Raw genomic sequence first — 15,087 nt, 5'->3', positions numbered from 1 at the left:
AACAGGTTTTGAAAATGTCAATATAACTACGTAAAATGTTGACAGATTGCTTTGTCTGCCATATGATTCCAAATGAAAAATCTCGGCTATATTTTAACAGAACATTATATCAGAAACAAGGCAATACATCAAAAAGCGACCATTTTATACTTTTTACTAAGTAATGTTATTTAGATTATGAAAAAATCGGGAATATTTGTGCCTGTGTGAGCGAGAGAAAACATGGCAAGCGAGACAGATGTAAAGTTTAATGTGTGTTCCAGGGAATTTCAATCGATTTACCAATAAGAACGCACTTAGCCCAGCTGACATTTTTTTTAGTTCTTGATGGCAGCGGGCGGTGAGAGGACGCCCGCTTTGTGACGAAAACATTTTTGTTTTAAATAACATATTTGGACAGCGTTTACGCTCAGGACTTATTGTTAATAGTGCAATAATGTGTTTAAAGAGAAAAAGAAACGATTATCGGAGTGTTATATTATAGCGCAGGTGTAATTGTGTGGAGATAGACGAATTTGCTTGCTGCTAATAAGGTAAAACTCTTTGTTTTATTTAGATTATTGTTTGAACATATGTTAATATTTCTCTGCATTATGAACGCAACATTTCCGCGTTTTCGTGAGACCATAAATATCTTCCGTTTATACGATTTCGTTCCTGCTTTTTAGAAAGTTAAATTGACAGGTTTTACTGTGTATTGAAGCTATAATACAACCGTTTTAAAGTGATACTTTTACAGCAAGTTCTCTCTAACATATAGCGATGAATTAAATTGCAGTGGGTTATTTTGTAATTAACACAAGTTTCTGTTGAAATTGAAGTGCATTTATCCGGTATGATTATTATGTACGATTTTTCGGTTAATATTTATTTTCGAGTCAGCTGATTTGGCAGGTAGATGTATCTTTTTTTTTAATCATGTAAAAGTCAGAACGAGTCTTTAAATGGATTTTTTTGTAAAGCGTAACGGGTTCTGTGACTATTGTAAGATATACAGCTGTTTTGTGTTTATTATCAAGAGATTTTAGTTCTTAAGTGTAGGTATTTAGGTCGATATTTGATTATTCGTTAGTTGTATGAATTTCCCGTCCCTTTTTTCGATTAGTGATGTTTGTAATATCGATGAAAAGGTTTTTAAATTGGCAATAGTTCGATGTATGTTATATTGCCAAGATAATTGTCGATTAGTTTAATTATGAATAGTGTTGGATAGTTAATTTTGTTCGTGACATTATAACTGTGTGACCTCGGACTGTTACACGTGTAGGAAAAACAGCTGGTATCAGTTTTCGAATCGCATTCGCGTTTCAATCAGCATCAGCCTATCTGTATTAACATTTTATTTACAAATATTTCTTATTTCAATGAATTAAATATATATAACACAATATAGTTGTTGTTCTATATTATATAAGAGCATAGTATGAATAATTATGACAACAGTTATAATTTCTTTCTTTGTGGAATAAGCAAAGGTAATTCATCATACAGTATTGTATTTATGACTTTTTATATGTATATGGTAAAATATTTTATTTAATTTGTAATGATGCATATAAATTGAACTCGCTACTTTTCGTTATGATCCACGTGCACATTGTACTTCCCAAGGTGACTCAGTGGACAGAATACGTCGATCTTTAAAGGAAGGTCGCGCAGGTTCGTAGATACACTAAAGCAAAAAGCTATATAATTAATCAGTGTAATAATATACATTATTCGTTCTTCTATTTTTTTTTTTAATTTGGGTTTCAGGTAATTCTTTGATATGGTACGGTCAGAAAAGTCAGTCTATGCCTTATGTCGTATGCCTTCGATTCAAATGAAGAAACTATTAAAAAAAATACTTACCTATTTGTTCTCATAAATAAAACTATGATGAAATTCACGCAGCATATGACATAATTAACTAGATATATATACTATTACAAAATAGTGTTGACATTATGTGCAACAAATTTTATAATACTTGCAACACTTCAGTGTTGCTAATTTTGAAAAATATGAGCATGAATATTAAAGAATAATAATTAAAGCGCGTATAAATTGCAAGTTACTACACGTTACGATAAGTAACGTTAGTTATTAAATATTTTATTTGTGTATAAATATTTTTTATTTTATAGAATAGGAAGGCGGACGAGCATATGGGCCACCTGATGGTAAGTAAGTGGTCATCAACGCCCATAGACATTGGCATTGTAAGAAATGTTACCCATCGCTTACATCACCAATGCGCCACCAACCTTGAGAACTAAGATGTTATGTCCCTCGTGCCTTTAATTACACTGGCTCACTCACCCTTCAAACTGGAACACAACAATACCAAGTACTGCTGTTTAGCGGTAGAATATCTGATGAGTGGGTGGTACCTACCCAGAAAAGCTTGCACAAAGCTCTACCATTTATAACATTGACCCGCCGTTAGTCTATCTTGAAGTTTTACTCTTACTGGATTCAAAGCTTTTTTTTAATTCGTACAAGATCAAAGTATATGTTGAATTAGTTTATTAACGCAATATATGATGTTTGAGCTACTTAACTCTATAGGCTCACCAAAAAACAACTGTCCGTCCCTCGATTTGAAGAAATAGGCTGTGACTCACGCGCAGAAAGCCACGGGAGTGGGCTAATAGTTTCATTCATCATTCGTTGTACGATCGTCGTTTTGGAAATGTCATCATTCATTCCTTAATATCGAAGTGAAAAAAATACTCTTGATGATAAATTTGTTTTCATTTGTATTTTGAGAGCGTTAATTGGTAGTCATACGTAGAAAAATGATTTCTCGTAAGAAGTTACTTAGATCGGTACAATAAAAAAACAGTACACAACTATACTAGACCGTGTTTCTTAGCGGTTGAATAATAAAAATGTCCTTCAGACCGATTTCGGCCACGGCGGCCAATCTCAAGAGAGATTAGCCAATTGCGCAGGACATATTATAGTGCACAAGTGTGTGCGCAAGCACAGGTGCACTCTCGTTTTCCTAACTCTCATAATCTAATGAGACGGCAATACGAAACGACGGGAAAGAGTTCAGGTGCAAGAACAACATCTTTACGTGCTTTCCGAGGCACGGAAGTGTACACACTTCCATCTTCCGGACTCCGGGCTGCTACTGAGAATTTGCTGACAGACAGTACCAATAACTTTTTATTGGCCCGACCTGAGAATTGAACCAAGGAGGGGTTTGCGGCCTTACATCTAGCCACTAGACCAACGAGCCGGTTGAGAGGCGGTTGAATAAGTAATGAGTGGGTGGTAGCTACGCAGACGGACCAGCACAAAGTACCATCAGCATTTAATATGTTAGAAAATAGCTTTGTAGATATTTTCATGCAAATAGAGCGGCTTATTTGTCATATCATAAATAAAAGCTCGCGGAAACAACATATCATGTAATATCAGCTTTCATAATGTTTTATTATATATACCTTTGTTTTATATACTTGCTGTTAATTGCCCGCTTCGCTTGTCATGAATTAAGTTCGATTGATTCATGATTGTTTTCAAACAGATGGATCAGTGGATAGAAAACGTGTATTTGTTAAAGTCGCGGGTTCAAATATTTTTGTTAATTTTATAAATTGATGATTCCGAGTGAGCATTACTGAATTTTCATGATATTATCATCATCATCACCTATCATTCAACGACTCCCGGCGGCCCTTGCAATGTCGGTAATATAATGGAGCGAGTACAATATAACTTTTTATATTATGCTCGGTGAATGAAAACATCGTGGCAACCTGTAGCGAATGTTTTCCGATGTATATATCCACCAACCCACATTGAAGCAGCGTGGTGGAATATTGAGAAAAATGCCAATGGCTAGTTACAAAGATAATATTCCAGGAAATATTCCCATCTAGTAGTTCGCACTATTTTGTAACAACAAACCCGATCCTCATCGCGGAAAACGATCGTGAAATGTCAGAAAGTGATATGCGACATTGACTATAATAATTATGACATTTAAAGGTTACACGGATCAAAATAGCGTATCAACGTCAGTATAAAACATATTACTCCCATATTGCAGCCAGTCAGTCTTATTCGCCAATGTATAATTGTCCAGGATCCGAGAAATAACTCAAACTGCCGGTTCTGTTTTTTTTATATGGAATAGGAAGGCGGACGAGCATATGGGCCACCTGATGGTAAGTGGTCACCAACGCCCATAGACATTGGCATTGTAAGAAATATTAACCATCGCTTATATCGCCAATGCGCCACCGACCTTGGTGGGGACTAAGATGTTATGTCCCTTGTGCCTGTAATTACACTGGCTCACTCACCTTTCAAACCGGAACACAATAATATCAAGTACTGCTGTTTTGCAGTAGAATATCTGATAAGTAGGTGGTACCTACCCAGACGAGCTTACACAAAGCCCTACCACCAGTGAAGTTTAATTAAAAGACATGTTACAAGGTTACAAGAATCAAAATAGCGTATCAACGTGAGTTGTTTACGACGTTTCACGTGTGAGTTACTTGTACGAACGTTATCGAGATAAACGACAATAATTGACAAAAAATATCATAACAAACAATTATAAGACTTAAGATTTAAGAATTAATTCGATATATGTTTCGCAATTCGCTTGTTAGTATCTTGTAAATATTTTACAAGATACTTTTGTCGCAGAAAACGAAATGATGTTTCTGTATTGCTATTCCGTGGTAGTTAAGTTACTCATGGCTCGATCCAGACTAACCAGAACATCACTAAGATCAATTGACAGCAACAAGAAAGACACAATCCAAATATTTGATTGCGATGCTGGCTGGAAATAAAAACACGCAGGCACATCGAAACGAATGTCGCGAACAACACGTTTAGACAAGATGAAATAAAAACAAAATGTTCAATTTGAGAGAAATTAGTATTTCTCTATAAATATGAACTAAATTTAAATTTTATGAATATTGGTGTTTTTAATTCTATTCTTAGTAAACCTTCGAGTACTTCGGCCATTGAAGTATATGAATTTGTTAGTGATTCTCTCAAACTGAAATAGTATTCGTTTTTGAGCCTTTTTTGTTTTAATTTAGCGTGTAACGATGGGACCGACATATAGGCCCACAAGCCCCCTTAAAAAAAAGAAGAAAAAAAAACGAAAAGGTTACATAGATGCTTAAGTTATTGTACATTAAATATTGTTCAGTAATTTGTTATTCGATTAGCAACTTATAAACGCGATTATGAATCTTTAGTATTTATGTGATTTTTTTTTAAATTTTCGCATCCATTGTAAGTAGGTATTGTAGTTAAATGTGACGTCACCCAGCTTAGAATTCTCTTTCGTTGCACTTTACATCCCTTTAGCTTTGACGTCATCATTCCGCAAACGTTGTCATGCCTGTGTACATAAAATTGTTCTGGCGATCACTTGAACGGTATATAAGTTGATGAGCTGCTGCGCCCTAGCGACGAATTACAAAGTGAATATTTAGCATTTTTTTTTTATATTCGCCGGGAGGGCAAATGACTCTACTCCACCTGATGGTAAGTGGTAGTAGAGTCCAAACGCGACGACGGCCAGTACAGACGGGAAAAATGTATATATATATTTTTTCCTAATCCGAACTATATAGTAGTTTTTTTTATTTGTCTAATTTGATAAATATGTCGATTTTTACTCTGAAATAATTCGATATTTGAATTAAAAAAAAAACTTTTTGCGCGCAATAAAAACTTTTTTGTTTCTTCTTAATTTTAATTCATTATCGTTATTTTTTTTTAATTACATGACGTTATCTGTAACGCTGATTTTCTACGTTCGCGTTATTTGTTCTCTATTGTTCCCGGTTATCTCGTAAACAATGATCATTAACCTCTTAGTTATTTACTATAAATTTATTTTTAGCGCAAAACAATGCGGCTGCTTATCACTAATGTATATTTATTATTTGAACCCTAATGAGGTTAGATTTTTAAATTTTAGTATTAACTAGCTGTTCCACGCGGTTTAGCGTTATTTTGGCACTCCTTATAATATTTTGTTTGTAATTATTATGCGTTTTTAAGTAAATGTACAAAATCAAAATATGGTGGTAGCGATCGCCATTAGAAGAACATCAGAATGGTTAACAAATATTTATTATCATAATGACCGCGACTTTACATATATATACATACTTGCTAATTTTCCCGGCTTCGTACATTTTGCTTATCTATACGATAAGTAAAATGTACTTTGGATAGGATTTGCGTAAAATTCGTTCTTAGCGAGCGTTACGTCGGAGAAGGAGTAACCGTGACATATTTCAATACAATTGGGTGTAGTTTTGGGTGCAGTTTAGGACATCTCGTGATTAGTGATATTTCGCTAATATACACATAATAATTTACAATCGCGTGGTATTAAAAATTGTCTTAAAAAAGAACGTTATTTTGAAATCACAAACAAACACCTGAATTTTGTTTATAAGTATAGATAAGATGTTGCTAAAAAAATCAGTTTTCGAGTTAATTTTTCTAGCATTTCCTTCGTGACATGTTTAGACTATGTTATGATTACTCGATTAGCTTAAATGGTTATTATGACTTGAATATTAATATGTTATCGTCTTTGTTGTATCTGTTCTAGAGTCGAGTTTTCGTCCAGTGGTCGGAATTCATTCAATTTACATATAATTTTTTTATTCTTAAAATCATCGGTAGAACCTACATTTCTTCTACATTCATTCCTTGTGGTTGTACTTGAATGAAGTATATTGTGAATTTGGTAAAAATGTTTTTTTTTTTTTTTATTAATAAAACTGATTCATATTCTGTAATTACTATTCGCAATTATAAATTAATAGGCAATTAATTTCCCACGGCTAGGCTATCACCTTCCCTTTTGTGAGGAGCAACCAACCTCCTGTTTTTCACGAATTCTAGACATGAAAATTTTATAGTACTTTGTACAGGTCAATTCCGCAATCATCGGCTTCGTCAGCGTGGAATCTATTTTTTTTATAGTATAGGCCGGCGGACGAGCATATGGGCCATGATGATGGTAAGTGGTCACCAACGCCCATAGGTATTGACATTGTAAGAAATGTTAACCATTGCTTACATCCCCAATGCGCCACCAACTTTGGGAACTAAGATGTTATGTCTCCTGTGCCTGTAATTACACTGGCTCACTCACCCTTCAAACTGGAGCACAACAATACCAAGTACTGCTGTTTAGCGGTAGAATATCTGATGAGTGGGTGGTACCTACCCAGACGAGCTTGCACAAAGTGAATCGGCGTCGGTTTGTGGCGAAAATACTTCAATATCTGCAATTTTAACAAACATAATGCCTTCTTGAATTATAATATATCTTTAAAGTATATAAATTATATAACAATAAAAAAATTATATTTTGCTTTTGGTAACTCGGTAAATAGCCATGTTAACTTAAAAAAGGTTATCACGGACAGATACTTCAATTTTATTTGTATATATGCTAAGTATATATTTGAATGGATTCCGTTGTAGTTAAGACATGACACATCAAACGTAATGTATTCTTTAAACACCGTGTTGAATCACATCAATTGGTTCAACTGATTATGAGCTTTATAGCTCTTGTAATAGGAGTCATAATATATATTGATTTTTAAACGGTTCCTTTGATTGCTATTAAGGTCCGTATGTTATGGAGTTGAATTGGAAGCTGACCAAGATGAAACAGCGGATAGATCGGAAGCTGATTAGAAGTCATTTCGTATCCCAATGAAATGATGTAAACAGATTTACGATGATACGCCATTTTGATCCGTGTAACCTTTAAATGTTATAATTATTATAGTAAATGTCGCTTATCACTTTTTGATATTTTAAGTGTTCTGCTGTGTATTTCGAGTTTGTTCTCTTGAGGTCCAATAAAGGATACTTATTGGTTTGATTCTGTTATGGATTTTGTGTTGGTTGTTGAACGAAAGCGAGGTAATATTTATGAGTAAGTATCCTGTAAATGCTCTACTCTTGAAGGGAGTGTTTAAAACTTATTCCACCACACTGTTTCCAAGTGCTTGTTGGATGTTTCATTTCATCTGACACAAGATTTACTCGCACACTTAGTACCTATTTATATAACAAATGACACTTAATATACACGTGTGTCAAATTTCAATAATGTCACCTAAAACTTTCGTTTTCTTTTCGACATTTGATCCGGCTCGAAGGACCATTTATTATTTTTATTACTCATTAAGATACATTATAATTATTGCTTGGTTTTAAATGAACGAATGCCGTTTATACTTTAGTTACTTAATACAATCTCTATTTGTCTCTGTTTGCATTAATATGGACAGAAAAACTAGGAAATATCTAGAATAAAGTCAAATATACAAATCATATGAAGATTCTATTACGAAACAAAATATTTTACTACCTTCCGCCCCGGGTTATGCCCGCGTGTGAGGGAGGTGGTAGCTTTATATGTGTTAAGTCTGATTGATATAAGCTATCATTATTACAAATTTTAGATGAGATAATGGACAGCTATGGTACATGCATATACAAAATAAATCAAGTAAAAAGTTTTTTCAATATAATATTAAGACATAAGATGTGCAGATATGATTTGATATATAAATTATATTAAATTTAAAGTTCATCGATATCGATATTTCCGACATATAAGCATCCCTATTATAATTTTAGCTCAGTGCGTTTGTAAAGTCGTAGCCCTTTAGTGAGGTCTGTAACCTCGAAGGGTTTGACTTTTGTTTTATTTAATGCTATATATATGTACATATGTTCATTTGTATGTACCATTGTCTGACTTGAGGGCCAACTTATATTGAACCTTTCGTGGTATGACGATTAGTGGTAATGAGAGTTAACAATATTTTGGATACATAAATCTAAATAAACTTTATTCTAATAATCTTATTATAAATAGTTTTTTAATTAATAATTAATGAAATCAATTAACAAAAAAAGAATAAAATTAATATGATCTTTGTGTTAGTAACACTGGCTTACTTGCCCTTCAAACCGGGCACTTTGTTACCAGACGGGTCAGTACCTACCAAGGAGAAATCATTATCACCCATCGGCTAAAGTCGGTTAATGGACAATTCAAACAATTTCTCAGCGATTGTGATCTCAACATCATCCTTTGTTTCCTAGATACTATTGTGTACGCGTCATACACACAATTGTTTATTGTCTTACAAACTAACATACTTGTATGTTTATATTATGTGTGTGTGTGTTTAAACGGCGTATGAATTAAGGTTAAGCGAGACAACTTTCATTGGAATAAAATAATGCTGTCATGAAATCTGACGGTGATGGTCTTCTGGAGTCTGGTCAAATGCGCAAGAGGTATGGGGGGGCATGTATGTGCGCAAACACAGGTCGCATTACGATACAATCTGAGATAGTTCAGGCGCTGGTCCAATGGTTTCACGTGCTCTCCGAAGCGCGGATGTGTAAGCAGTGTTTTTTTTGTAGCGGTTACCAAGAAATTCTTGATAGGAAAAGCTGAGTATGCGCGCGTGTTCTGCAATATCATCAGACGCGTAATATAAAAGCCTCAATCACGTATAGCGGGTTTTGTTTTTATTGTTTATTATATATAGGTTGCCTGGCAAGAGGGCTACCTGGTAAGTGATCATCCCCACCCATGGATCGACACTAAAAAACCTTGAGATCTAAAATGCCATATCCCCTGTGTCTGTTGTTACACAGTTCATTCACCGTTTAAATCAGAACACAACAATACCTACTAAGCATAGCTTAGTGATACAATATACGATGAATGGGTGGTACCCAGGCGGGCTTGCACAAAGCCCTACCAAGCAGACTGCTGCTTTACTTGTGGTAACAGCCTGTGAATGTCCAACTGCTGGGCTAAGGCCTCCTCTCCCTTTTCGAGGAGAAGTTTTGGAGCTTATTCCACCACGCTGCTCCAATGCGGGTTGGTGGACTACACATGTGGCAGATTTTCATTGAAATTAGACTCATGTAGGTAGGTAGGTAGGTAAAGCATGAGATGAATTATAATCCCAAAAATTAAGCACATGAAAATTCAGTGGTGCTTGCCCGGGCTTTAATCCACGATCATTGGTTAAGATTCACGCATTCTTACCACTGGGCCATCCTGGCTGCTTTACTTATAAAACTCTAAATGGTTGCTAATTAATATGACGTTACATTCGATCGGGCTATGATTCAGTATGGACCATACCTTATATACATATATAAGCATTTATACATACATAGTACAACAATGCCACGTGTAACGTTTCATAAATATTCATAATATAAACCTGTGCACCTGTATATAAGAATATTGGATCGATTTATTGAAGTAAAATTGTAACGAGCACTTTTTTTTTTGCTAAGAACGTTGACCTCTACGAATGTCGAGTTCGATGACCGCTGCCGGACCTAGGCAAAGAAGTTCGTTTTATCCTTTTTCATACTAAATTGGGTTTTTTAAGGCTCTCAGTGAATCCGTATGTTTTTAATATAACGAAAGAATTAACACAATTCGCGTATTGATCGAAATTCGACAGTTATCATAATAAACAATTAATATATACGATTTTTTATGTTTTGAACATTTTTTTAATTGGTAACACTAATTAGGACCCGTTTATTGGAACTAAACAAAAATATCGTTTGGATAAAAAGTGGTTGCTCGTTAGTTTGGTTATCAGTTACTTGGTGGTACTTTGTGCGAGCCCGTCTGCGTGCCACCCACTCATCATATATCTACCGCGAAGCAGCAATGTTTAGTATTGTTGTGTTCCGGTTTGAAGGGTTTTCGATTGCGATTGGTGCTTTAAAATTAAAAACCATGCGACCATGGATATTAGTTTACATAATTTTTTTGTATTTATTGTAGTTATTATTTGGGAATAAATCGTCTATATAGTGTTTAGGTAAAGCGAAGGATCTTTGTGTATAATAATGATGTCCTGTGACATTATTCACACACGGCCATTTGATCCCAAACTAAGCAGAGTACTATAAAACCCAAACAATTTATATACTAAATAAACTACTTTTCTTTTGTAAATACATACTTATATAGATAATTACACCCAGACTCGGGACAAACAGACATGTTCATGCACACAAATGTCCGTCCTGGGTGGGAATCGAACACACAACCTTCGTCGTGAAAGGCAAGTATCTACCAAACACGCCACCCGGTTCGTTATATTGTGTATAAAAATTGTTCCTCGATTTGTATCTAATTTAGATTGTCTTGTTTCAGCTGTAGCCTATTTTAATCGAAGGAGAAACAAACCTTAGGTTTACAAATTATATGCGATCTGCTCTGTTATGCAATACAGTTCTCGATTAATATATCTTTATGTATAATCCAACACTATTCCACTCAACTGCTTATAAACACTTTAATTTTACGTTCGAAGTTTTGATAACAACTTAAGCAAGACGCTGTGTTTTTTTTTTAAGAATCCATACAGAATATCATGGATTATTCAAGATGTCGACCAATGATATCGCGCCAATTCGATGTAACAATTTTTTTTTTTGTCTTTACTCCTCTTGTTGTTGGAATGGGGTGTTACCTGGAAGTAATATTTGTTAGTTTATTCATTGGTATATCATGGTCTCATTATTACATACATTTTTATATATATTTTTTGTGTATCTATATGAGAAACTTCATTAATCTATCAATGAAATCTTCTATATTATGTCAATTTAATTTATTGCCATAATACTAAGGTTGTATGATGAGCTACATTTGACTGTAACGAAGATAAAAAAAATAACTGACGTCATCGATGTGAGAGAGCAATATATCGTGTGATCTCGCTCGCCCTGAATGACAAATGGGTTCAACGTAAGCGTTCTTCATAACGCTTGACATATTTGTCATGATAACGATCACGGTTGTTTAATTGAAATAATGATAAAATTTAATTGAAATTGTCGAGTTGAAATTAAACTGTCGTTAAATTACCCGACTTAAAAAGTAGGAGGTTCTCAATTCGTCTGTATATATCTATAACTTTTTTGTTTATGAACCGATTTTTTAAAACTAATTAAGAATTCTGAATATCTCAATCCTTTTTTTTTTTTTTTATAGAATAGGAAGGTGGACGAGCATATGGGCCACCTGATGGTAAGTGGTCACCAACGCTCTTAGACATTGGCATTGTAAGAAATGTCAACCATCGCTTACATATCCAATGCGCCACCAACCTTGGGAACTAAGATTTTATGTCCCTTGTGCCTGTAATTACACTGGCTCACTCACCCTTCAAACCGGAACACAACAATATCAAGTATTGCTGTTTTGCGGTAGAATATCTGATGAGTGGGTGGTACCTACCCAGACGAGCTTGCACAAAGCTCTACCACCTGGCCTCCTCTCCTTTTGAGGAGAAGGTTTGGAGCTTATTCCACCACGCTGTTCCAATGCTGTTTTATTAATACTTAGAAATAAGACACTTGCAGACATCTTGTAGACTTCTTCACAATATGAGCGTGAGATGAATTATAAATAAAAATTAAGCGTATGCAAAATCGGAGGTGCTTGCCTGGGTTTGAACCCGCGATCATCGGTAAGGATTCACGCGTCCTAACCACTGCGCTATCCCGGCTCGTTTTACATTATTAGTAAAACAAATCTCAGAGTTTAAATAAGTATGATCGTTCATAATGTACATAATACGTGTTATTGTATATAATAGTCGCAATGTAAAGTAGGGTTTATTTGAAACGACATTATATAATAAACGCGTAAGGCTTCATGCGTTGTTTAGAAGCCTGGTGATATATACTGACTATATTATAAATACTGCTTCGTTGGTCTAGTGGTTACATACAAGGCCGCTTATCCCGAGATCCAGGGTTCAAAACCCAGGATGGGCCATATTTGTAGGCCAGGTATATATTTTCTGTCGAATATTCTCAGTAGCAGCCTGGAGTCTGGAAGTTGCAAGTGTAAAGCCGTTGGATTCCCCTGATCTCTTTCCGGTCGTATGGGATTGCCTTCCCGTCGGATTACGAGTGTGAGGGAACAGAGAGTGCACTTGCGAAAGGGCATTCATTACGAATCTGTGATTGAACGTACTCGATTTACTTCGTGGTAGGGCTTTGTGCCACTAATCAGTTATTGTACTGCTAAACGGCAATATTAGTATTGTTGTGTTCCGGTTTGAAGGGTGAGTGAGCCAGTGCACGAGAGATAGTCATAACATCTTAGTCTAAGCAATGGTTAATATATCTCACAGCGCACAATATCTATGGGCTATGGGGTCACCACTTACCACTTGGTTTCTATTTTATCTAGTAAAATCTTTTGAAGAATATAATTAATTTTATCGTTGTTTGTATATATACGGTTTGTCAGTATATTTTTTATAGTACAGTTTTAAATGAAACTTTCTTTAAAGAATGTTTCCCCAATTCGTAGCAGCAGTTCGCCTCACTGCTAAATACTATTCTAAGAGAAGTTCTCTTTACTTCGGACGGCTCGTATACCGGTTCCAAAATATATACAATAACAACGAAGCCACGGATAACGGGTCGTGTGTTTCGTTAATGTTTCAGATTGTTTACCGGTGCAGAGAATGAAACGAAGTGCGTTGCACTTAACCGGAAGCTGTAGAAAGTTCAAGCGAGAGTATCGTGGTCAATGATTTTTTTGGATAGCATGTGTAATTTAGAGTCAAACCGAACAAAGACTTATTAGTTACTTTTACTTGGTGATGGGGCTTGGTGCAAGCCCGTCTGGCTACCCACCCAGTCATCAGATATTCATCAGTCGAGCGTCAATCAATCAAGCGATACGTGGTATTGTTGTTTTGAAGGATGAGCGATGCATTGTAACAACAGTTAACATCTTGGTTTTGAAAGTTGGTGCGCATTGTCGATAAAAGGGTTGGTTAAAATTTCTTGCCAATGTGAAGGCGGTGACCACATCATCAGGCAGTTCGTAGATATGTCCTATATGGAAATTGATAATAAATAAGAACTCGCCGCTTCATCCGCGTTAAGCATCACTGCTGCGTCCCCGTACTTATAATGCAAAATTATGTTTGTATGACACCGATCATTAGGAAATTTTACATACACGCTACCAGGAGTACAGAAAAGCACATAAGGTAGCTAATCTACTCTATCCTAACTGAAATTATAAATTTGTTTCTTTGTTACGCCTTTATGTGTTAAGTACTCAACTGATCCTCATAAAGTTGTGTGTAAACGCTACAAGGGTTACAGAAAACGACATAAGTTATCATTACCTGACACATGCTTCTTTCACGCGGGCGAGACCGCGAGCGGAAAATATTATGTATATACAATAAATACGTATGTATATTTTATTTACGGAACTGGGAAACGCGTCAACGAGTTCATAAGCCTTATAGCGTTCAATCTCGTAAGATCAAGGTCGGTCTATTTTAGGTTGCTCGCTTTTTGCGCAGCTTTTAGTGTAAACTAATTATAGCGGTATCGCCTTTAAAAGTACAACGTAATTTTTTCAAAGGTCCTTTGTTATAAATTGTCTTGCAGTTTTACCTCGTCAATACGCTACCAACATTCTATAAACTCATCTTTGCGTCTGGACCACGATAATACTAAGTACTGCTCTTTGTTTAGAATGTTTAAGAGTGGGTGGTACCTAATCAAACTTGTAATCATCATGATAGAGTGGGTGATATAAAAATCTTCTCCATGTTTAAATATATATGACAACTTTCATTGTATTCAGATAAACGATGTCGAAAACTAATCTGAAATGGATATACAACATACAATTTTATATCTCTCTTAATCATTACTAATATTATAGCTCCAAACCTTCTCATCAAAAAGGGAGAGGAGGCCTTAGCCCAGCAGTGGGACATTAACAGGCTGATACGAATACGAAAAAAATATTCTCAACCGCTGATCATGAAATTTGGTTCTAGTAGCTGTTGCGATACGAAATTAACACAAAACGAGTTAAATCGACCACAACTGACTTCAACTGCAGCTACTTAAATTATCTGTCTATTTATGACAGCTTAATACTGTTGGACTGGCGTGTTCATTTTCTGTATATCAACGAAAAGCTTCTATTGTGACTTCGAATGTTGTTGGTCTATTGGCTAG

General features: G+C 35.3%; 1 protein-coding gene across 3 annotated transcripts in view; it reads left to right on the top strand.

Moving 5' to 3' along the window:
• The first annotated feature begins 183 nt into the window (after positions 1–183).
• LOC126779172 (protein FAM214A) overlaps positions 184–15,087 on the top strand; it is a 47,673-nt gene continuing 32,769 nt past the window's right edge. Inside the window, exon 1 of one of the 3 annotated variants that reach the window (XM_050503066.1) lies at positions 184–533. Coding sequence is in view for 1 of the 3 variants with exons in the window: in XM_050503064.1 (XP_050359021.1) it covers positions 7,942–7,945 (4 nt within the window). In the remaining 2 variants the exon portion in view is untranslated. Of the gene's footprint in view, positions 534–7,916; positions 7,946–15,087 lie in introns of those variants that run through there. The other 2 variants (XM_050503065.1, XM_050503064.1) reach the window with 2 other exon arrangements.

This window comes from Nymphalis io, chromosome 28, assembly GCF_905147045.1.
Source record: "Nymphalis io chromosome 28, ilAglIoxx1.1, whole genome shotgun sequence".
Taxonomy (NCBI): domain Eukaryota; kingdom Metazoa; phylum Arthropoda; class Insecta; order Lepidoptera; family Nymphalidae; genus Nymphalis; species Nymphalis io.
Note: the sequence above shows the minus strand (reverse complement) of the source record. Positions and strands in the feature narration are given on the sequence as shown.